The sequence below is a fragment of the Panthera leo genome, chromosome E2, assembly GCF_018350215.1.
Source record: "Panthera leo isolate Ple1 chromosome E2, P.leo_Ple1_pat1.1, whole genome shotgun sequence".
NCBI classification, from domain to species: domain Eukaryota; kingdom Metazoa; phylum Chordata; class Mammalia; order Carnivora; family Felidae; genus Panthera; species Panthera leo.
In genome coordinates, this window is record NC_056693.1 from 4,843,804 (window position 1) to 4,869,422 (window position 25,619).

At 39.9% G+C, this 25,619-nt stretch overlaps 2 protein-coding genes across 2 annotated transcripts in view; both read right to left on the minus strand.

The window, feature by feature from the left end:
* LOC122208819 (zinc finger protein 679-like) overlaps positions 1-25,619 on the minus strand; it is a 123,860-nt gene that overhangs the window by 21,461 nt on the left and 76,780 nt on the right. The gene's annotated exons all lie outside the window — the stretch shown is intronic.
* Positions 1,422-25,619, minus strand: part of LOC122208768 (zinc finger protein 420-like) — a 37,813-nt gene continuing 13,615 nt past the window's right edge. Inside the window, exons 2-6 of the mRNA XM_042920210.1 lie at positions 22,722-24,924; positions 22,413-22,637; positions 6,653-6,840; positions 3,276-3,469; positions 1,422-1,469 (exon numbers count right to left, since the gene is read on the minus strand). Of these exons, the coding sequence (XP_042776144.1) occupies positions 1,422-1,469; positions 3,276-3,469; positions 6,653-6,840; positions 22,413-22,637; positions 22,722-24,924 (2,858 nt within the window). The remainder of the gene's footprint in view (positions 1,470-3,275; positions 3,470-6,652; positions 6,841-22,412; positions 22,638-22,721; positions 24,925-25,619) is intronic.

Here is a 25,619-nt window from a genome sequence, read left to right on the forward strand (position 1 = left end):
ACAATTGTAGAGAATGTGGTGAAACGTTTCACTTGGCTGAAGTCTTACTCACCATCACATTGTTCATACATAGGAGGAACATTGAAAATGTGATGAATGTGGCACACCCCTAGGTGGAAGTCCTAACTTATTCAACATCATAATTCCCATATCAGAGGAAATATCTAAAATGTAAATTGAATGACAAAGTTTTCAGCTGGAATTCAATCCTTATTCAATATCTCTAAATGCATGCTGAGTTGAAACCATACAAACCTAATGCATGAGGAAAGCCCTTCTTCATAAATACACCATTTGGAAAACATCAGAGAGTACCAAAAGGAAAGTAAGTTGAAAGAAAAGTACGTTTAAAAACATATGTAACTGAACATAAAATGTCAACACGTGTCACAGGATTCACAGCAGAAAGCAATAAGTCAGTGTATTCAGACATTACATCAAAATACTTATTAGAAGGAATAATACAAAGGTAAACATTTAGATGATGTATATGCTATTATGCTTTAAATGGTAAAAGGGATGGATTTTTGCATAGGTATAATCTCAGTGTTTTTACATTAACCTTTTTAAGATTTGTGACTAGTAAACATCAATATACTTCTTATTCTCAAATCACTTCAGAAAATTCATTTATTCCTAGTGGGCATGTGAATGTACGTGGCTGAGTGTTGCTACATCAATGATATGAGTTCCCTTTTTCTTAGGTGGGACTCCTACATATGTAATTTTCCATGGAAGGTGAAGAAGAGTTGAATAAAATCTAAATGGAGATACTTTCTGTGCCTCTAACCTTGCTGTAATTATCATGAAAGAGGTGTTCAGGATACCATTGTCCATTTATTTCAACTACAAGTGCGTATTACAAATAAAAAGTTGTACTAAATGGTCTTTAAGGGAAAGAGGGTCAGTCCACTGAAAAACGTGATGCAGTTTCATCATAGCAACAGTTACAAGTACAGAATATCAACTGATGTGATTGAAAGGAAGAAATGTTCACAGATATCAGAAAGAGAAGAGCAAAACCTTCCTAAGATGGCTAGGATTCTACATTCACATGTTTGAAGAATCACCTCAGGCCTGAAAGAATTTCAGTAGGCAAAATTAAGCTGTACATAATTTAAAATAGACTGTCATGTCTTCTGAGTCCTCATGGTAACCACCAAGCAAAACTGTTAATTGATACCCAAAAGATAAAGAGAGAAGAATCAAGGTTTACTATTCTTGAAAATCATCAGATCACAAAGGTAAAGAGAAAATGGAGAAGAAAGGGAGCAAGAATTCTAAAGTAGCCAGAAAACCATGAGAAGAATGACAACAGTAACTCCATGTCTGGATCAATACTTCCTTTAAATATAAAGGGACTAAATTCCCCAATCAAAAGATAGAGATTGGCTGAATGGAAAGAGATCCAAGACCCAATGCTATGCTGCCTTCATGGGACTCCCATCTGCTTTCAGAACACACTCAGCCTGAAAGTGCAAATATTCAAAACGATATTGCATGCCATTGGAAACCCAAAGAAATGGGGTAGCTATCCTTCAGACAAAATAGACTTGAATGCAAGGACTATAATAAGACGCGGCAAAGGTCAGTATTAAACAAACGGGTCAGTTTGTGCAGAATTTTTAGTTAATGTGCTGTTTGGCAGAATGGCAACAAAGTTTGCCCCCGTTTTGGTTTTGGAAGACAATAATAGTATGGTTTTTTAACTCACGTACTGACACATTGAAAAGAAACACCTTTTTCCGTAAGTGTGGGTGGTGTTTGTGCAGATGCCTGAATTGTAGTTTGTGTTATGTTTCTGAACATCCGTATCTTATGACTCCTCGAAATGGCTACTTGATATTCAAAAACCGATTGCTACTTTTAGAGGGCTGGGGAAAAAAAAAAAAAAGAACGCTAAATGACAATGTGAGAAAGACTATTGCTTCCAGATTTTGAAGTGTGTGGGAAAATACTGTTGCAATGAGAATCTTGGTAAGTTACTGAAAAAGCAGCCAATAGTTCATCAAAACCAACTTGTACAGGCTAATACATCTTTCCCAGATTATTCACTTTTCAAACATGCTATTATATCTTGCAGTTTTTTTCACTCACATGTTATATGAATTTCATTGTTATCTGCTCTTTTAAACCCATCAAGCAAGTTATTTTTTATTTCAACCATAATACCTCTCAGTAAGATTTCTGATATTTCTGGGCAGTTCTGTGTATACATTTGCAATGATGGGTTTTTTATGGGTCACCGTGTCAATATAGCAGATTTATTTCAAGTTGAGTTCTTTCTGAAATGTACATCTTCCCATAAGCTAATCTTACATTCCACTTGGGTCCCACATTTTAGATTACATTACATGTGACTAAGGTTTTTATACATCATATGTCTCTTTACTACATAGAAGACATTCACTCCTTTAATGTAGGAGAAAGGTAGTTATCCCATGGACTTAGGATTTCTTTGTGTTGCATTACAGCTGTAGGTTTGTAAATGTGTGTAGCATTTGTATTGAGAAACCATTTAGTTGTGTCTTGCTTTTTGTTCCACGAGTTACATAATAGTCTTATTGTGCATTGAATTGTTGTGTTGATCTGGTCACATTTGGATATATACACATCACTTATTTTTAAATCAATTTTCTTTTATAGATATATAGTCAACTTTTATAGTTTTTTGAAATAAATACAAGCAGCTTTTGCTAAGAACAAAACTCCAAAAATAAAGGAATGAATTCCACCAAAGGATAGAACTTGTATAAATATTTATCCCCCGCCCCCCCCCGCATAAAAGCACCTGTATATGTATACAGCAGGACTTCAGCACTGCACTTTCAATAATGGATTGAGTATTCAGACACAACATCAAGATGGAAACATCGGACTTCAAGGACATTCAGCAGACGGACCTACAACATTGCATCCAACAGCAACAGAAAACACATTCTTCTCACACGGACACAGAACATTCTCCAGTATAGATTATATGTTGGCACACAAAGCAAGTCTTAATAAACTTATGAGTGAAATCCCATCAAGCAGCTTTTCAACCACAATGGCATGAAACTAGAGTCAGGTAAAACGACAAAACTAGAAAACTCACAAATATGTAAAAACTACGCAACATGCCCCATTATTCATAATAACCAAGACATGAAAATAACTTGTGTCCATAGTCAGTGTGTAGATAATATGCTGCATATATACAATATGGGCTGGCTAAAATGAGCAATGCTGCATTGGTCTCTTAGTCTAAGCACACTGAGGAATTACTGTCTCACAGTTCTGGATGTTCTTGAAGTCTGAAGCGAGCAGTTGGCAGGGCCACACTGTACCTCAAGAAGTGAGACTTGGCTCTTTCTAACTCCTGGGGACTGCCAGCTGTCCCTGGCCTGGCTTGGCTTGTCGATGTATCTCACTCCACCATTGCCTTCATCATCACACCTTGTTCTGTGTGTGTCTTCATTTTTCTTTTCTTATAAGGATACCAGACATTGGAGTAAAATTGACCCATATCTAGCATGACCTCATTTTAATGTAAAGCCAAGAGCTTACTGCCCGATAAGGGTACTATTACAGGTACTGAGGGTTAGCACTCGGGCATATTTATTTGACGCACGCTATGTAACCCACACTAAGGCTAAAAGGCACTAGGTTGTGAAATATGACTGAGGGGTTAAGGTGCACTACCAGTTTGAGGTTGGGAGTGGAGTGTAAGGGACAGTAAGGCTGGGCTATATGGGTGGAGAGAATGAGAGGGTAAAAGAAATCCTAGGAAGGAGGGGGATAATGGATGACAAATTAATTGGCTAAAGGCAGTGAAGTGGCAAGGTTGGGTTGAGAGCATACAAACGTTTTCTGCCTATGAAGGGTTAAAGAACATATGGATGGAAAGGAGGTAGTTGCCTGTGAATGGAGTCCGGAGAGAATTCAGTGCTCAACCAGAGAAAGAGTGGAAAGAAAAGATGATGCCTAGGAAACATCATGGGCACAGGGAGTTAGCATGGGTGAATGGTGACCTTGACAGCTGGGAGAACGGTGGGCATCAGGAGGCTAGAGGGATCATGAGAAAGAGTCAGGAAGTATAGGGTTGGGGATAATAAGTGCAGGGTCATGAGGAAACTAAGGACTCCTGATAAATGTTGGCTGGTATACGAGAGCTGTGGACATAAAATACACAAGAAGTGGGCTGACGTATTGGAATGGGGAGGGAGGAAAGAATGGAGATGGAGTATTAAGGGGCAGTGGAAGGGGAGGAAATTCGGGATGAGGGCTCTGGGATCACGTGAAACGTGCTTTGTTGGTTTAGAGGTCTAAATACACCTGATGGCATAGGGCTTGCTGCTGTCATGCAGAGCCAGCTTCGGATCCCCTGCCACTCTCTCCTTTTGCCTGTCCCTTGCTCACGCTTTCTCCAACGGAAATGAACATGTTATTTTCTTTTTTAGGTGAGAAAGAAATATAGGTGCCGGGGTGCCTCAGTAGGTGGAGTGTCCAACATCGGCTCAGGTTTTGATCTAACGGTTCATGGGTTTGAACCCCACGTCAGGGCTGAGCCCACTTCAGATCCTCTGTCCCCCTCACTCTCTGCCCCTCCTCTGCTCAAACTTTCTCAAAATTAAATAAACATAGCCAAATAAAAAAATGCATCTGATGGACTGAGAAGAGCAATGCAGACTAGAAGTGTCATTTGCAGAGAAAAGTCAGGGTTCATGGATATCTATAGGCTCCAGGAGTGGAGAGATTGAGGTCACAATGTGGGACAGAAAGGAGGAGAGGGGTGGAGCTGGGGGAGATGACAATTGCAGGGTCCATTGTATGTCATGAATTCATTCTACCCATTAATTCTCTGATTTGCACTTGATTCACAATTGTGAATGGTTTCCAATTTCAGCCCATGAGGCAAAAACCTTACTTCTATAAAACACCCAGTAAGCCTTTCAACTGAATAGACAATGAAGGACCACAGTTGAAATCTTGAGTAAACAGTGAGACTCAACACTTTTTCTCTTCTTTGGACATACCACGCACAAGGTGTGCCCATGGAGATCATGTGGAAACCATGGTAACAAAAAATGGATTCTGCCAACAACCTGAATGGTCCTGGAAGTGACTGCTCTTGTAGAGGTTCCCAAGTAGATCCAATGCCTCATGAGCCTTCATTTTAACATTAGAGTGTCCTCCACAGAAAGCTCAGCCAAGTCCACTGAATTTCAGGCTTATTAACAACAGAATTATGTTTTTATAGCTCCTCAATGCATGCAATTGATTGTGGTAGTGGTAGAAAACAACGACACATTGGCATGTCATTAAAAGTAAAATGAAATCGATAAACTCATAAAATATTTAAATCAAGAAAAATCTCCATTAATTACCTACATCAATAATAGATCGATCTTCAAACATAACAGTTTGTCAGGTTGAGGTGGATCCTGCCTACTATGCAGTTTCACAGTGTATGTAAATTGCATTTGTAATTGTTTAACACAAAGACACTAAAATATTTTGCACTTGGTTCAACGTTTACATAAGTATTGTCACATCGAACTTAATCAAATGCTTTCCTTAACCATGCTACATGAAGGTGATATTTTCACACAGGTAGAAACGGATCTACTGCAACACAGAAACACCTCATATCCCAAGGTAATTGTAAGAAAAACCTCCATGTGGAAACACACTTTTTTATACAACTGCATGGTTAAATGTATCTGTCTTCTGTTATCACACACACATTGAAATGTGGATCTTTGCTTTGTATACATGTGACTTAATTGGGTGATTCTGGGACAGGGATTGTTGTACCATAAGAACCATTCTTACAATGGGTGGACACTTGCTAAATCACACTGGTAAATGGATTAAAACAAACAAACAAACAATGTGCCCTAGTGGTTCAGTCAGATGAAAACTAATTGGAATCTGGAGCCCAGCTCATATTCTCAGGGTTGTGGGATCCAGTCGTGAGTTGGGCCCCACTCTGAGCATGGTGCCTTGTAAGACTCTCTCTATCCTCTGCCGCTCTAACCCTGTTTGCACTCTCTCTCTGTCTCTCTCTCAAAAACAAAAACAATGAAAAGAAAAGAAAAACAAAAAACACAATAACAGCAACAAAAACAAAAAACATAAATCTGGTAGTATCCTACCAAATGTGTTTCCACTGTTAAATAAATAGTGAAGCCATAACCTGAGGAGGCTCTAATGCTTTGGTAGCCTCTCTAAGGAAACCACAACTTAATTCTCAGTATTGCACTTGAATAGAAAAAAATATGAGCAAATAATTGCAGTCACTTAGGACTCCCAAAAAGAAGGGGAATGCTTAAGATATATCCAATCAAACACTGCCCTTGCTTTGTTTCCACATCGCCTCTGTAAAAATCTTACCACAACTTCCTACAGAAAGACCATGACTATTTGAATAGACAAATCAAAGAGCCAAATGAAGTCTTGAAAACTGGAATGTACATCAGTTCATCTTTTAACCCTACACAGTCCCCCTTTTTATTTTGATCGCTTTTCACACGTGGCTTGAATACCTTGCCCCCTTGCAACTTGGGCAGAAGACTCAGGATGACACCTTTCCCAGCATCTCACCATCCCCCTTGCACAGGCACCTAGGACACCAGAGTGACTCTGCCCTCCCTTGTCCAGACTTCACTCTTGGTAAAGGCTATCCACACCTCCTGCACCGACAGTTTCCCCAACAAATGTTGTACATGTGCACAAAGGATGGGCGGCACCAACAGCTCCTCCAGGGCCAAAACCTGCATTCGTGTGCTCCTTTTCCCACCATCCCAGCTCTCCAGGGCACCAGCCTTGAAACCCATCTCAACCAAGCCCACACACCTGAGTTCACATTTTTGATAAACTGACACCAGAGTCTATGTCCAGACCAGTCCTCCCTCTGAACAATGTTGTAACCACACCCAGAGTTTTTCTTCTTCTTCTTTTTAATGTTCATTTATTTTTGAGAGAGACAAAGACAGAGTGCACGTGCGTTAGGGGTAGATAGACAAGGAGACACAGAATCTGAAGCCCGCTCCAGACTCTGAGCTGTCAGCACAGAGCCCCAAGCAGCCCCCAAAGCCACAAACTGCTAAATCATGCTTGAGTCAAAGACGGATACTCAACTGACTGAGTCACCCAGACCCCCTTTTCATACCAAGAGTTTTTGATGTCCTCTCCCAATTCTGTCTTTCCTGTTGCCAAAGTTGCCACATGTTCACAAAGAGAATGCAGGTGAAGCCCTCCAGCAGCCGGATGAGGCCCTTCCCACAATGCACAGGACCGCAGAGAAGGATGGGGAGTGGGGTCTGGCTACCCAGGACAACCCTGTGTAGTAGAAACTCATAAGCCAACCATCAGTCCCACCTCTCTAGTGGAACTTCTCACGTTCCCAGTTGCCGGTTTCATACTTCAGACCTAGTATTGTGGGTACACAGCTCAGCTGCCCCACATTATGGACCACCAATAGTATCTCTGCCTACATGGAGCATGAAGAGACTAACAGAGACTTCTCCCTTCAGATTCTGTCAAAAAACACCCCTTAGGGGCGCCTGGGTGGCGCAGTCGGTTAAGCGTCCGACTTCAGCCGGGTCATGATCTCGCGGTCCGTGAGTTCGAGCCCCGCGTCGGGCTCTGGGCTGACGGCTCGGAGCCTGGAGCCTGTTTCCGATTCTGTGTCTCCCTCTCTCTCTGCCCCTCCCCCGTTCATGCTCTGTCTCTCTCTGTCCCAAAAATAAAAAAAAAAAAAAATTAAAAAAAAAAAAAAAAAAAAAAAACACCCCTTACACCACAAAATTGTTCTCCACAGCTCCACTGTTAATCTCTGATCTTCCCTTTTGAGAACAGAGTTCCTGACTTTTCTACCTGCTGGGTGGCCCAAGTTGGCATTCATACTTTCCTGACATTCAGACTTACATATACAAGAGACTTACTTACATACTTTCCTGACATTCAGACTTACAGTTTGGGGAGGCAGTTTCACCTTTATGGTTCAAACTGTGCCTCCAAGGTAATATGTCACATCTCATCTTCCGTTTCTGGGATGTCCATTGACAGTCTACACATTCAAATTGACCAAATACACAAATGCAAATGATTGGCCCGTCAAATTTTCCTCAGAGCCTCTATTTCAGCCTTCTTTACTATCTCCCACTCTGCTGTGTATACTTGTGCCCTCACCTCCAATATTATTTGTAATATTATTTTTTAGATAATGCAAAAGAAGAGAAAAATCTCTACTCCCAGGAAGGCTCACCCAGCAACCAAACCCTCCTCGATAAATGAACATCTCATACTCATTTCCCAGGGTTTTGGAACGAAGAACTCACATAAATAAGATTACCAACCCAAGGTAAGAAAAAAAATTACCTTAAATTCAAAAACCTGTTTGCTTCACAAAAAGAATATAAATTCACCCACAAATAGGTGATGACAAGAATACCATATGACAGGCTACACAGGGTGAAATAACCTTTGACAAATTACCATGAAAAGAAACAAACAGAATAAGTCATATACCGAAAATTTATGGGTAATATTGACACAACAAATACACATATAATGTTATTGACAATTGACATATGACTGATTCCTATTTGAATTAAAACTAATACAGTCTTCTGGGTGCCTGGGTGGCTCAGTTGGTTAAGCGTCCGAAGTCAGCTCAGGTCATGATGTTAGAGTGTGTGAGTTTAAGATCCACGTCTGGATCCATGCTGAGAGCTCAGAGCCTGGATCCTGCTTGGGATTCTGTGTCTCCGTCTCTCTCTCAAAAGTAAATAAACAACAACAAAAACCCTACAGTCTCTTCAAAAGTACTCAGTTGCAAATTGTTATCCAAAAATAGGTGAAAATCCAAAAATACAATTAATTAATGTAGTGGCTACTATCATTACAAAGGAAGGTTTATAGAGAGCATTTGACAAAATATAGCATCTTTTCTTGATAAAAACCCTGAAGAAAGTAGGGATAAATGGAACACACTTCAACAATCAGAAAGGCCATGTATGAAAGACCCGCAGCTAATATCATCCTTACTGCGGAAAATGTGAAAGCTTTTCCCCTAAGGTCAGGAACACAACAGGGATGTCCACTCTCACCACTTGTTCAACATAGTACTGGAAGTCCTAACCTCAGAAATCAGACCACAAAAAGAAAAACAAGGCATACAAATTGGCGTGAAAGCAGTATAACTATCACTCTTCACAGAAAACATGATATTCTATGTAGAAAACCCCCAAAGACTCCACCAAAAAACTGTTAGAACAGATACATGAATTCATCAAAGTTGTAAGATATAAAGTCAAAACACAGAAATCATTTGCATAACTATACACTAGTCATGAAGCAGGAGAAGGAGAAACCAAGAAATCTATTCCAGAGCCCAAATGTCCATTGACGGATGAATGGATAAATAAGATGTGGGGTGTGTGTGCGCGCGCACACACACACACACACACACACACACACACACACACACACACAATGGAGTATTATTCAGCAATCACAAAGAATGAAATCTTGCCATCTGCAACTACAAGGACAGAACTGGAGGGTATTATGCTCAGCAAAATTTGCCGGTCAGAGAAAGGCAAATATCATATGACTTCACTCATAGGAGGCATTTAAGATACGAAACAGACAAACATCAGGGAAGGGAAGCAAAAATAATATCAAAACAAGGAGGGGGAAAAACATAAGAGACTCTTACATGCAGAGAACAAATTGAGGATTGCTGGAGGGGTTGCAATGTGAGCATGGGCAAAATGGATAGTGAGCATTATGGAGGACACTTGCTGGGAGGAGAACTGGGTTTATCATAGCGGATGAATCACTGGAATCTACTCCTCAAATCATTAGAACACTATATGCTAACTAACCTGGATGTAAATTAAAAAAAGAATTTAAAAATAAAGAAAGAGATCAATTCTATTTATAATTGCCACAAAAACCACATGAAACCTAGGAATAAAGTTAACTAAAGAGGTAAAATATTTGTACTCTAAAAACTATAGAAAACTTCTGAATGAAGCTGAAAATGACACAAAGAAATAGAAAAGCATTGCATGCTCATGGCTTGGAAGAACAAATATTCTTCAAACGTCTATACTCTGCAAAGCAATGTATGCACTCAATGCAATCCCTAGGAAAACAACACTGATATTTTTTTTCAGAGCTGAAAGAAACCATTCTGAATGTGTATGGAACCAGAAGAAAACATAAATAGCCAAAGTGTTGTTGAAAAAGCAAAGAAAAGCAGGAAGACCCAAAAGTCTGGACTTCAAGCTATGTTACAAAGCTGTATTCAGCAAGACAGTATGGTATTGGCACAGAAACAGACAAGTAGATCAATGGAACAGAATAGAAAACCCAGAAGGGGACCCACGGCTATATGGTCAACAAATCTTTGACAATGCAGGAAAGAATATTCAAGGAAAGAAGACAGTGTCTTCAACAATTGGTGTTGGGAAAACGACAGTGACATGCAGAAAAATGAAAGTAGACCATCTTCTGGGGTACCTGATTGGCTCTGTTGGTTGGGCATCTGAGTCTGGATTTCAGCTCAGGTCATGATCTCGTCATTCGTGGGTTGTGGCTTTGTGTCAGGCTCTGTGCTGTTGGTGTGGATGATCCCTTTTGGTATCTTCTCTCTCTCCTTCTCACTTCCCCTCCCTCTCACCGCTCCCCTGCTTATGCTCCCTCTCTCTCAAAATAAACAATTAAACTTAAAAAGCAAAGAAACTGGAACCCTTTCTTATACCATACACAAAAATAAATTCAATACAAATGAAAGACCTAAATGTGACACAGGAAACCATCAAAATCTTACAGGAGGACACAGGGAACAACCTCTTTGACCTCGGCCACAAAAACTTCTTACTAGACATGTTGGCAAAGGCAAGAAAAACAAAAGCAAAAATGAAGTATTATGACCTCATCAAGATAAAAAGCGTCTGCACAGCAAAAGAAATAATCAGCAAAACTGAAAGACAACCTAGAGATTAGAAAAGATATTTGGAAATGACATCTCAGATAGTGGGCTAGTAAACCAAGCCTATACACAGGTTATCAAAACCAACACTCCAAAAATAAATAACGCAGGTAAGAAATGAGAAGACACGAGTAGACATTTTTCCAAAGAACCCATCCAGATGGCCAACAGACATATGAAAAGATGCTCAACATCCCTCATCATCAAGGAAATACAAGTCAAAACCACAGTGAGCTGCCAACTCACACCTGTCAGAATGGCTAAAATTAAGAATTCAGGAAACAACAGATGTTGGTGAAAATGCCAAGAAAGGGGAACCCTCATTCACTGTTGGTATGAATGCATTCTGGTGCAGCCAGTTTGGAAGACAATATGGAGTTTCCTCAAAAAGGGAAAAATAGAACCCCCCTACGACACAGCCATTATACTGCTAGGATGTATCCAAAGAATACAAAAATACAGATTAGAAAAAAAATACAGATTCGAAGGGGCACATGCACCCCCATATTTATTATAGCAGCCCTATCAACATAGCGAAATTATGGAAAGAGTCCAAATGTCCATGGAGGGTTGAATGGATAAAGAAGATGTGGTATATATACACAATGGAATATTATGCAGCCATCCAAAAGAAGGACATCTTACCATCTGCAATGGTGTGGGTGGAACTAGAGTGTATTAGGATAAGTAAATTCAGTCATCCAGAGAAAGACAAATGAATTCCCTCATATGTGGAATTTCGGAAACAAAACAGATGAGCATAGGGGAAGGAAAAGAAAAGTAAAATACAATAAGAACAGAGAAAGAGGCAAATCTAAAAAGACTCTGAAGTATAGAAAAGAAACTGAGGGGTCCTGGAAGGGAGGTGGTAGCAGGCTGGGCCATATGGATGATACGCATTAAGGAAAGGACCTGTAATGAGCACTGGGTGTGTAAGTGAGGAACCACTGAATTCAACGCATGAAACCAATACTATACTATATGTACTGTAACTTTTTAAATAAAACCTTGGAGGAAAAAAAAGATATTTTAAAATAAAGCTATTTTCCATTCACAAAAAAGGAAGCTTTTTTAGTGAAACGCAAAACAAGAATAAGAGGAGTTATAAGAAAAAATCTGAATAAAACATATGATTTTAAAAGGATCCTTTCATATAAGTATAAACTGAGACTGTACACTCAAAAAGCCCATGCATTTGATGCACTAGCATATTTTATGTGACAGGAATTGCTCAGAATGCATAGCCTGGGTGGCTCAGCAGGTAAAGTGTCGAACTCTTGGTTTCTGCTCAGGAGATGACTTCGCGGTTCCAGGGATTAAGCCCCACAGCAGGCTCTTTGCTGAGAGCCAGGAGTCTCCTTGGAATTCTCTCTCCCCTACTCCGTCTACCCCTCCCTGTCCTCTCTCTTAAAACAAAGAAACATTAAAGAAATAAATTTCTCAGACAATACATTATTACCGAGCAATGGGTTGTAATAACTGAGACCGAAGTTGGAAGTAAAGAAAAAGGGCAGTAAGAAAAATTTTATGGTAAGTCTTTAAAGGACATTAGAGAGTTTTTTATTAAGAGATAATGTCACTTTTACACAAAATGCCAAGGGTGTTATTCATCCTGTGCAAGCAACGGCAACAACAGTAAGAAATTTCTGCATAGAGAAACACTATGATGTTAAATATGCTGAGTAATATATGTAGAACACAGTCACAGGAACTTCATATAAATAAAACTAGAATATCCTACTTGTTAAGAAATATGGTAAGAAGTGACTTCTGTCATGAGAGCAAAATGGAACTTAGAAAATGGCTTAATGTCGAGTTCCTCAGAAAATTGCACAAATTTCCCCAGACCCCCAAGAGCCATAGAAAAGTAGAGAGATCCTGCAGGCCCTCACTGGTTATGGAAAGTTCTTTGCCCCTCACTTTGAATATGATGGACGAGCAGGGGAGAAGAACGAGAATGTCACAGGATGTAAAAGCTTGGTGAGTGTTAGGATTGTCTGCTGGTTTCAGTAAGATCAATGAACTGAAGCTTCTCGAAATCATTTCCATTCAAACCACATGGCAAGGTGCAGTCTCCTCCTTCACCTTTGGACTGAACCTGTGTCATCTGCTGATTCATTCCCACCTACCTGGATGTAAAACACTTTGTCTTTACATCCCAGGGCTCCTTCTTTGCTCCAAACTGGTGACCAAGTATGGTTTGGATAGAACAAAATCCATTTATTCTAAAAATAGGAATATGAGTTCTGTTGGAGATTCTCAAATTTCCAGTCCAGCATTGCCCTCAGTAGATAGAGGAGAGAGGACAATTCTCGGAAATTATTTCCAAAAAAACAATTACTCGAGGAATTTGAATCGAATGCTTTTTATGGCAAGTACAAGTTCTACTGAAATCTGAATTATGACAACAATCCATTTAAACATTAACTAGTCACTAGATAGCCTTGTAACAATTCTTTATAAGTTAATGCAAAACAATAAACACCAAAATAATTTGAGACCAAATATGTAATTCCTTTCACTTTTATGACAGTATGTTGCCAAACAGCCAGTAAATGGAAAACAAGCTTTTACCAAGGTTATCTGACCTAGAATTTATCTAACATGATACACAGCTCTGTATGCAGAGAATACCTTAAAGCAATGTTCCCTAGGGGACGAGGATAGGTCGCCCCAAATGAGTAACTCTGGCATGAAGGTTTTTTGGGCTAATGGCAACTGATACACTGTAGGCCCAAGAGAATTTGTGTGTGTGTGTGTGTGTGTGTGTGTGTGTGTGTGTGTGTGTGTGTGTTTAAGTAGAGGCCCAATATGTGGCTTGGACTCACCACCCAGAGACCAGGACCTGAGCAGAGAATGCACACCACAGGTCATATTGCCCCCAGCCACAGGTGGGCCAGTCAAGGATTATGTAGCTTAGGCTCAAAAGATAGCAATGTAAACTCACTAGCTTACAAGCAGTTAATCAGCACTACCCTACAGATTGAGCTACCAGATGCACCTTTAAAACCTTTCAGAAAAAGAAGACAGATATTTTTGTAACTCAAAGTCTTTTGAGATGGAATACACCTCTGGGGTATCAGGTAAAACGGCAGCAGAAGTTATCAAGTAACATCTGCTAACACGGCCTCGCGGGTGTGCAATCTAGGACATCCAGTTTCTCAGTGATCCTCAACCAAATGATGTCCTTGAGCTCTCTAAGCAAAAGAAATTGCTAAGAAACGAAATCAGAGTTTCAGGAAAGTTTGGTTTTTTCCTTAGTGTCAGCAGGCTAGGATTATGCTGTTTCTCAGATGTTCTTGAAAAGACTTCATGTTTTCCCAAATATTCAAGAGAAATGTATTGCACCTCTGAGCTCTACACAAGCATGTATGTGCTTTGCTCTTGAATGAAGAATGATCAGTTTCAAAAAATTCTTTTACAAATTTATACCATCTGAACAGTATTGGCCTGAAGAGAAGTCACCAACCTAAACAATATTTGGTATTAAACATGGACTCACGAAAACTTACTATGAAATGCCGACACACTCTATATACATTGTTTTTTAAGTATATCCCGTTTTATCAAGAACCAGAAGTAATGCATTTATAATGCAAGGAGTTTTTAGGACGCTAATATTTGTGACCCTTCTACATTTGTTGTGATATAGACACATCACAAATGTCACCTGTCCCAAACTTTATGCATCTGTTTTCACCCTAAAAATATATACATCAGGAAAATTCATGTCAAAACAATTTTTCTATATTAAAGACACACAAAAAAATTTAGAATTAGGTTGTCATGAACACACTAACCCACAAACACTCACAACACACATACAAAGGGTAGTTTGTTTTTATTTTTATCATTTTTTAAGTTTATTTCTTTATTTTGAGAGAGACAGAGACAGTGTAAGTTGGGGAGGGATTGAGAGGGAGAGAGAGAATCCTAAGCAGGTTCTGTGCTGCCAGTGCTGAGCCCAACTGGGGCTCAAATGATGAAACTGTGAGATCACGACCAGAGATTAAACGAAGAGTCAGACTCTTAACTGACTGAGCCACCCAGCTGCCCCACAAAAGGTTAGCTTAAAATGACTGAGCATATCAAAAAGTTACCTTGAGAAGACTATGAAGGAAAAATGAAATGTCTCTTGACTATGGTGCTTTCATTTTGGAGTGAGAAATAAGGGGTCTGGCTGGAAGGACTCTCTTGGTAAAGAACTTTCTTAATTACTTGGTTGGTGTTTCATCATCAACTCATTTTCCTTAGTACTGGCCCTCTTCTATTTATCGCAGGTTTCAGCATCTGAGATGCTCTCTGGTTCTGGTTCTCTGTGTGTGATGTTTCAGTTGCTTCTTGGCTAGCAATGGGCAAGTGTTGCTGATTTGGCTCCCCACATGCAGCCTGTGAGGCTACATGTTACACAATCAATGGTGTTCAACTGGGACTCTACAAAAAGAAAGACACATTTGCTGGTAATACTGCACGACCATAATAAACTTTATGGTCAGGAAACCAGAGATTGCAGGTCTGTGGCAGAAATGACTCTTCGTCTTAGAAACTTAAACTTCTTCACAGTGTTTCCAATGTAAATGCTTGATACATTCTGTAGATGAGATTCTGAATGAATCCAAAGACTAAGGACATTGGCTCCATCATTAGGGGCAGAGTCAACAGCACCCAAAAGCCATCTCACAAGGATTCCCATTCACAACACAAATAATTTCGTTGCACTCTCACAGGAAGAACAGATGAATGAATCCTTTAACATTCGTAACGCTGTGAATTTAGGCAGGCTAAGTCCAGAGAAAACCAAGACACAAAATACAACGAACAAACTCCAGCTGATGCCTGAGGAAGCAAGATCTTTTATAGATGAAACTCCTTAAGTACTGCTGAGCATCTAATCCCACTAGGAATCAGAATAAACCATCACAATGAGGAAAAAGGATGGAGAACCACCTTCCAACAATCTGGTGGGACTCGTGTTTAACACACACTGAGGACATGTTTGCAAAAACCTAAATAAATAGAAAATGATCCTAAGGATGATTTCAATGCTCAAGTGGCTTAAGTGAGGTCCCTTGAAACATTTAATCTGTGTACTTAATCACCCACCTTCAGAGAGCCATCTAATCGGCCAGACAAATTGAGCGGGATACATATTTTGAGTGCTCCTTAGAAGCTTTTAAGGAAAACACTGACAAGCTAGTGTCCACACTGATAATAAATAAGGAATCTGCTGAAATAGTGACAAACACTGTGCTCAAAAAGATGAACTCCTGTGGAAGTACTTTCTACTGCCCCAGCATCTTTTTTACACGTGAAATGGAATGACTGGAAATGAGGCATTAAAGTCAAACCCTCTGTCAGAGAACAAGAATTCTTGTCTCCCCAAAGGTCCTTCTAGCTGGATGAGAAATCCAATGGACATGAGACAGATTGACAGGAGAAAATCAAATTTAATACACATATGTACAGGAAATCCACACAAACATGGAAATTCCAAAGACTGTCTTGCAAGATGAGGTCCAAATATTATGGTGAACTAAGGAAAAAGGGGTAGGGGCCTGAGGCTTCAGAGGAAAGCAATGCACTTCACAGGGCATTCAGAAGAGCACATACTGGGTAATTAGATGTTTGTCCCACCTTACAGATGGGTCACTGAGGTAACTTTGGCTCTGTTAATAACTCTTTTTCTGGGAAGACTCCCCAATTTAGACTCTTCTGGGTGGTTAAGGGGGAAAAGCTTCTCCTGAACCAGCAGGTTCTCAAGTACCTTCATGTCAAAGTATCTGCATGACAAAGTGGCCATCCTGGGGGTGAGGGGACTGGAAAGGCTGTCCTAAACCCCTTCCATTCCCCCATATGAAACTTCCCTGGAAGCTGCACATATTAAAATTGGCCTACATTGTTTCGCGTCACTCATCTAGCATTTTAGTCCTGACGATAGATCTGTTTAGTCAAACTCATTTTAGGAAGCCACAATGAAGGTGCCTTTTCAAAGTCAGCCCTGTGGTTCATGTAATGTTATTCAATGCGCCATTTCTATGAAAACCAAAGAAGACAACCATGCTTCATGATGACATCAACTCTTAAGCCAGTTCCTGAATTCTCAGGGTAGCCAGAGGCACAGATGTCTAGATGTCAGACTTGAATCATCTTCAGATACAGTGAGGGCAAGTAGGAGCAACCCGAAGTATCTTCCTGGTTTATAGTTTGAATGCCTCTGGTAATCTTTTCAGTGGCCCATACAGCCACAGCACAAAGATTCTCTATACATGAGCTATTATGACGATTTCTTTCCATCAAGTACTTATCTGAAGTTTCCAGAGCTTCAGGACAGAAGGCAGTTTTGTTCTCAAATGATTCCAAGACAGAAAGGTAGGAGAAAATTCAAAATGTTACTTTAGGGGGGTGGTGGGCGCATGGGTGTCCGAGTCCATTAAACACCCGAATCTTGATTTTGGCTTGAGTCATCACTGCACAGTTGCTGGGATTGAGCCAGCTTTGGGCTTTGCCCTGACGGACAGCAGGGAGACTGCTTGGGATTCTCCCTCTTGCTCTCTCTGCCCCTCCCTCACTTGTGCGCCCTTTCTCTCTCTCTCTCTCTCTCTCTCTCTCTCTCTCAAATTCAACACGGATTTAATAAAAACGTTCTTCTCAGGATTTGTAGCCAGGCATTGGAGGACACAAGAAGAAATCAGGATCTGGTACAATTTATGATTAATATTATTAAAGTCTAAATCTACAAAGATATGTTATTGAAACATTTTTGTCTATAATCATCCTCAGTTTACCAAGTAGAGCCAAATTAACAGTAATGGGATTGCAAACTCAGTGTATTTGGAGAAAAAAAAATCGACCTCCTTATTTACATAAGTGCAATCACAATAGAGGTTTGACTGAAAGACTCTTTAAAACAAGCTTTGCTGGAATTTTTCATAAGATGTCACTAGATTAAACTTTTAATAGCCTCTCAAGGGCAGAGATGAAGCCAAATACTTGCCATCAGGTGTTGCCTGCAACACTTATAGTTTTGGGTGAATTCCTATATTCTTGAGGTCTCCAAAACATCCCAAGATTATTGAATCTATTAGGGAATACAGTTCTTGATTCACCTGAGAAGGCTTCCAGGGACTCTGTAAGCAAGGAATCATGCTCATACCTCCAAGAGAGCCTTATTGGTTCCATTAAGTTCATCAGAGATCCTTATAGCTGTCTCCTCATTTCTGAATCGATTTCGGTCTTTCTCAGCTATGACATTCTAGTCAAAGTCTTGGTTACCTAACAGTGTTTCCAACTGTGTCTTGTCATACGGAGGAAAGATTCTTATTGAAATTATGCAAACACATGTATTGGAATAAACATATAAGAATAGGCACCGAGTGTTTCTGAGATCTGGAAGAACCAGGTAGGGAGAAAAGATTAATGTTTCCATTCATTTACCAAGTTATATTCTGTGCACTTGCTGCAGTCAGTTAACCTACGAGGAAAAGGTTCCTCAATCAGTAAACAACAAAACACTTCCCAGAGGTTTTTCTTTAACTTCCAGGTAGTTAACATACAGTGTAACATTAGTTTCCTGTGGACAATATACTGACTCAATAATTCCATAGAACACCCAGGTCTCAACTCACAAGGGACCTCATTATTCCCCATCACTTATTTAACCCATCTGCCTACCCATCTCCACTCTGGTAACCATCAGTTTGCTCTCTATAGTTAAGTGTCTTTTTCTTGGTTAGCTTCTCCCTTTTGTTATTTTTCTTTCCCTTTGCTCACTTGTTTTGTTTCTTGATTTCCACATATGAGTGAAATCATATGGGATTTGTCTTTCTCTGACTGTTTTCACTTAGCCTAACACTCTCTAACACCACCCATTCATACAAAAGGGAAGATTTCAGGGGTGCCTGGGTGGCTCAGTTGGTTGAGCTTCTGACTTCAGCTCAGGTCATGGTTTCGCACTTCATGAGTTCGAGCCCCGTGTTGGGCTCTGTGCTAACAAACAGCTCAGAGCCTGGAACTTGCTTTGGATTATGTCTCTCTCTCTCCCCCTCCCCTACTCATATTCTCTGTCTCTCAAAAATAAATAAGTGTTAAAAAATGGCAAGGTTTCATACCTTTTTATGCCCACTAACATTCCCATACACACCAATACTTCTTTATTCATTCAGGAGTCAGTGAACACTTGTGCTGGACTGTTGGAATCAGAAAAGCTCACTGCCTGTCACTGTTGAACTGTGCTCCAACAAATCTGGGCCATGGACAGAGGAAGAGTACAGGACTATACTCATCTTGAGGCTGACTGATGACAAGAATATCCCTCACAACAATGAATTGTCTTTCCTGAAAGGTCACCCATCTACATTGGATCTCACTTTCACTGGAGTTATATCTTGAGATATTAGTGCTTGAACAACCACAGCACACATCCTGCTGATCCCATTACAGTGTCCAGAAGTCTTCTTCATCTCCAAAACCTACTCTGCCATGTGACATTTTAAGGCTATGCCCAAAACGTTTGCATCATCTAATACCCCTCCTCCATCCACTGCCTCTGATCTACACCTAGGCAAACTAGTAATCATTGTCATCTGACAGCTTCTGGGCCTCAGTAAGAGAAAGGAATTCAGTGTCATCATGAAGAATCACAAAGGAGGACATCCCCAATCTTCAGAAACCCAGAATATTTGCCAATTCCTTATCTCCATGACACTTATTCATCCGATGACATCACCAAGAGCTGCCTAGGACCCTGGGTGACTAAAGGGAGCCACCTCCAGGTATTTCCCTGCATTAGAAAGAGTCCTTCATATTTTATTTTCATAAGGCTTATCTTTCTCTCTGAGGATGATGGCTTCATCATGTTTTACTTATATTCCCACCCTGCATCCCAGCGCTACAGGTCTGAATACCCACGGTCTTACATCTCTCATCTCAACTAAGCAGCTAGTGAGGACACTCTCACCACAACACAGGCACAGAAGAATGTTTGTGATGTCTACAAATCTGGCACCAAAGATGAACAAACACAGCAGTGGAGATATGGAGACAACTGGGAAATAAAACAAGTAGAAGTTATGTTTCTATATGCATTCTCAGTTGTGCAACCTGGGACAGGTGTTTCCTCCACACGCAGAATCCACTATGCTAATTTTTTACCTTGTATATTTTCTATGTCTCATCTGGGGCTACATTATCACTACTATTGGAATTTGTTTCTCCTACTTATGGGGTATCTATTACACACCCAGTACTAGCATATGTGCATGTTTGCTTCATATGCACATGAAAACAACACCCACCCCCCAATGACTGGCAGCTAGCTGTCTTAGCTGCCATGATGGCATGCTTTAGAGCCCCGGCTAAGTCCAGATTTTGCCAAACTAAAGCAGGTTTAAGCATGGTTTGTGCCTTCTGTAGGGGACACAGAGGGGAAAGCACTGGGAGAAAGCAGACCCGGTTGGTCACAGGGGCAGATTAAAACTGTCTTATCAAAAGTTATATTATCTTGTGAGTCTGTAGGGTGTTGTCTAGGGAATGTACTAGTGAGAGGGGCTGGTGTCAGTCAAGACCCTGTAAAACTCCTGGCTAGGGGCACCTGGATGCCTCAGCAGGTTAAGCATGTGGCTCTTGATCCCACAGTTAATGGGTCTGAAGCTTGTGTCTGGCTGTGTGCTGACAGCAGAGTTGCTTGGGATTCTCTCCCCACTACTTCGCCCCTCCCATGCTTATGCTCTGTCTCAGAATAAATAAACTTAAAAACAAATGGACTGGCTGTGCAAAATGAATGCCAAATAGCGTTTCACGGGGGACCTTAGATAAAAGGTCAGCAGTACCCCTCTAGACTCCATAATATATCCATAATAATATCACAGTATTCTCAAGGAGGAGAAAATGGTATCACGGATAAATGAGAGGAAAAATAATGGCACATTATGTAAATCCTAAGGCCGCGGAGAAAACGGATTACTGGGTATGTTATGCCGTTGTGTTAGGAAAAGAGTTATAGATTCCATCAGTTACCTACAGCCTTAAATACAAGAGGATGTGGTAACATTGCTGGTTGGATCACACTTCATTCATTACACATCCATGTTAACACATTAAAAACAATTATGTTTTATTAATTAAAATATATTAAGTTCACACAGACCAATTTATGCCTTTCAAATCCACTCAACAAATCGTTCAAAATATAGAATACAAGTGGTAAAAAAGCATTCATGTGTTGGCACAATGACATGGGAGTAGTGATTTCCATAAATATCAGGCAGGACGTAATTGTTGAGAGATGTGGATGTACAATTTATGCCATTTGGGGGAAGAGTTAGCTAGGCTCTGGCTGCCATCTGTGAAGATGTCTTCAATGCAGCCACATCAACTCATGTGCTCTGACTATTGCTGTTATAAAGATCTATCAGTGCACTGGACTGCCACCTCTTTTGCCTTTAAGACCTTAATGTAAAACATTTTCTTTCTAATATTCAGGAAGTGTTTAGAGTTAATAAATGGACAATGGTGTTCTCAACACCTGTCTCATGACAACTTACATCAGTGGTATAACCAAAAACAGCATCTCCATTTAGATTTGTTTCAGATGTTGTACATCATATTGTCCTTTATCTTCCATAGAAAATTTGATATGCCTGAGTGCTGCACAATGAAGAAGGGCATCTCATACCTTTGATGCAACAACAGTCAGCCACATGGTTTCACACACCCACTAGGAATAAATGAATAATCTGTAGTGATTTGAGAGTAGAAATACATGAATATTTGCTAGTCACAAAACCCAAAGAGGGTCAATGTAAGTAAAAAAAAAAAAACAAGGCACAATTTGAAATTAATTATACCTATGCAAAAACCGATCCACTAGATCTTTAGGACCTGAATAGCATATATGTTTTCTAAGTGTCTAACTCTGTATTATTCGTTATAAGTATTTTGAAGCAATGTCTGAATGAAATGACTGATATACTCCTTTCTACCTGATTTCTGTAACATGATTCACATTTGATGTTCAATGAAATACTTTTGTAAATCTACCTTTCCAGTTACTTTCTTATATGCAGTCTCTTGTGTTTCCTAAAGCGTATATTTAAAATGAGGGTCTTTGTTCACTCATTACATTTCTAGGGTTTGCATCTAGGGTGTCTTTTGTGATATCGAACAAAAGTTGAGTTCCAGGTAAAGGTGTGGCCACTTTCCATTTCACACTTTGGCTCCTATGTGATAACTAGAATGTGGAGTAAGTTGTGACTTGCAGGGAGAGCTTGCACATTCTTTACATTTGTATGGTTACTCTCCAATAGGAATTTTCTGATGTCCCGTAAGGGCTGGGCACCACTTACAGGCACTGATTTACATTCTTTTTACATTATCAGGTTTCTCTCCAGTGTGAATTCTGTGATGTCGAGTAAGGATTGAGGGCTGGGTAAAGGACTTGCCACATTCTTTACATTGGTAAGGTTTCTCTCCAGTATGAATTCTGAGATGTTGAATAAGGTTTGAGCGCCTGGTAAAGGCCTTGCCACATTCCTTACATTGGTGAGGTTTCTCTCCACTATGAATTCTGTTATGTCGAGTGAGGTCTGAGGGTCCTTTAAAGGCCTTGCCACATTCCTTACATTTGTAAGGTTTCTCTCCAGTATGAATTCTGAGATGGCGAATAAGAATTGAGTGCCTGGTAAAGACCTTGCCACATTGACATATGTCAAGTCTTTCTCTGATATGGATTTGCCCATGTCTATTTAGTGATGAGCAGTCCTTAAAGGCTTTACCACATTCCCTACATTTGTAAGGTTTCTCCCCAGTATGAATTCTGAGATGTCCAGTAAGTTTTGAATGCTGACTAAAGGCCTTGCCACATTCTTTACATCGGTAAGGTTTCTCTCCACTATGAATTCTGAGGTGTTCAATAAGGTTTGAATGAAAGCTAAAGGCTTTGCCACATTCTTTACATTGGTAAGGTTTCTCTCCAGTATGAATTCTGTGGTGTTGAGTGAGGTGTGAGTGCTGGCCAAAGGCCTTGCCACATTCACTACATTGGTAAGGTTTCTCTCCAGTATGAATTCTATGATGTTGAATAAGGTGTGAGCGCCGGCTAAAGGCCTTATCACAATCTTTACATTGGTAAGATTTCTCTCCAGTATGAATTCTGAGATGTCGAATAAGGTTTGAGTACGTGGTAAAGGCCTTGCCACATTCCTTACATTTGTAAGGTTTCTCTCCAGTATGAATTCTGAAATGTCCAGTAAGTTTTGAATGCTGACTAAAGGCCTTGCCACATTCTTTACATTGGTGAGGTTTCTCTCCAGTGTGAATTCTGTGATGGTGAATAAGGACTGAGTGGTAGCTAAAGGCCTTGCCACATTCTTTACATTGGTAAGGTTTCTCTCCACTATGAATTCTGAGATGTTCAATAAGGTTTGAATGAAAGCTAAAGGCTTTGCCACATTCTTTACATTGGTAAGGTTTCTCTCCAGTATGAATTCTGTGGTGTTGAGTGAGGTGTGAGTGCTGGCCAAAGGCCTTGCCACATTCACTACATTGGTAAGGTTTCTCTCCAGTATGAATTCTATGATGTTGAACAAGGTGTGAGTGCCGGCTAAAGGCCTTATCACAATCTTTACATTGGTAAGGTTTCTCCCCAGTGTGAATTCTGAGATGTCGAGTAAGGTTTGAGTGCTTGCTAAAGGCCTTATCACAATCTTTACATTGGTAAGGTTTCTCCCCAGTGTGAATTCTGAGATGTTGAGTAAGGTTTGAGCGCTGGCTAAAGGCTTTGCCACATTCTTTACATTGGTAAGGGGTCTCTCCAGTATGGATGCTCTGATGTCTAAGAAGGTAGGGGTGCCTGCTAAAGTCTTTGCCACATTGCCGATATTTGTCAAGTCCCTCTTTGATGTGAATTTGCCTGTGTCTATTTAGTGATGAGCAGCCCTTAAAGGTTTTACCACATTCTTCACATTTGTACAATTTCTCTCCAGCATGCATTCGTTGATGTTGAGATAGTGCCGAGTGCCAATGAAAGACTATGCCACAGTCCTTACAAGTGTACCTTTTCTCTCCAGGACCAATTGTCCTATGTGCATTTAGTCTTTGTGACTGACTCAATACACTTCCAGATTTATTACAAATGTATGTGTTTTTTCCCACACAAATTGTCTGATGATCACCAACACTGGAGGACTCCTTCAGATCTTTCCCACAGGTATTATAAGGATTTTCTCTCATATGCATACTCTTCTGTATAATATGTTTAGATCTTTGAGGCAAAACTTCTTCACCTTTATCACATTCAAAATGGTTGTCTGGCAAATGAGTACTCAGATATTTGTTAACATTTGAGCCCTGGTTAAATGTTTTCTCAGATTCACTGCAAGGAGCAATTCTATGCCCATTGAAAATATTCTTGTAGTTGTGTAGGGTTGACTCCTTTCTGACATGCTCCTCAAATTGACACCTCGTTACACTTTCACCTTCATTTTTAAATCTATGATTTCCAGAAGCAGTTGTCTGAAAGGTCAATCTAATCCTATTTTCAAATTGGTTCAAATACTTATTTTCCACCTGAATGAGGTAACTTTCCAGATTTTCCAAGTTTTCTTTCGACAAATAAATATGTTTGAATCTTCGACTTGAGTTTTTGGTGACAGAAACACACTGCTTTGTAGAAGTAGCTAACTTAAAAGGGGAGGGTTTACAAAATGCTTTATATCCTTCACCATATGGGGCAGTGAGATTCTTCTCATGGGCAGATGTCTCCATTTGGAAATGTCCGTCATGATATGTTTGATGCCCTTCATTCTCCCCATCGTTGTCCCAGTCTATCATTAAGTGTAAATTCTCATGGGTACTATGTTCACCCATTGACACTTTTTGGAGACAAGGTTCTAAGCACGGCTTTGGCGGGACATTCTGGGTGCATTGTGAAAATACAGCTGAAAGATATCAAATAACAGAAAAGTAAAATCATCCTACTTATTACTCTCAGATGAATATACTGAAGACTTCTATTGTGCAACCTTAGAATCAATCAGAAAATGTTGGTCAAATGTTTGAGAATGAATCATCAGGACTTCATTCCTCCATGGACACATAAACTTGCACACAACACACTGACCATATAGCCTAATAGGTAATTCTGTAGTATTGTCATGTTATCATACAAATCATTTTCCTATACCTCAAATGATCAGGAAAAGTACCACATGAGGCCAAAATTACCACAGAAGGAAACTTAAACATAAAACTGAAATCAACAAAATAGCATACAGTAAAACTAAGACCAGAAACTAAGTAAAACTAAGACCAAAACTAACTCCAAACAAGGAAAAGTGCTATGTCCGATAAATTCAGTGGATCATTCAAACAAGCATTTCATGAGAAAGTATTTTAAATCTCCTCGAGTATTTCCAAGGAGTGAAGATAAGGGAAAATATGAAAATACTCTCTGTGGTACCAGCATTACCAGGTTACCAAATGAAAGGAATAACCACTGTAAAGAAGGCTACAAACTCCTAAAAAAAATTATCTCTGTTCACAGATGACACGATCTATAGAAAGCCCTAAAGGATCCTTATTTTTATTTTGTATTATTTTGGTCATTGCTTGAATTATTTCTGCTAGGTTTTCT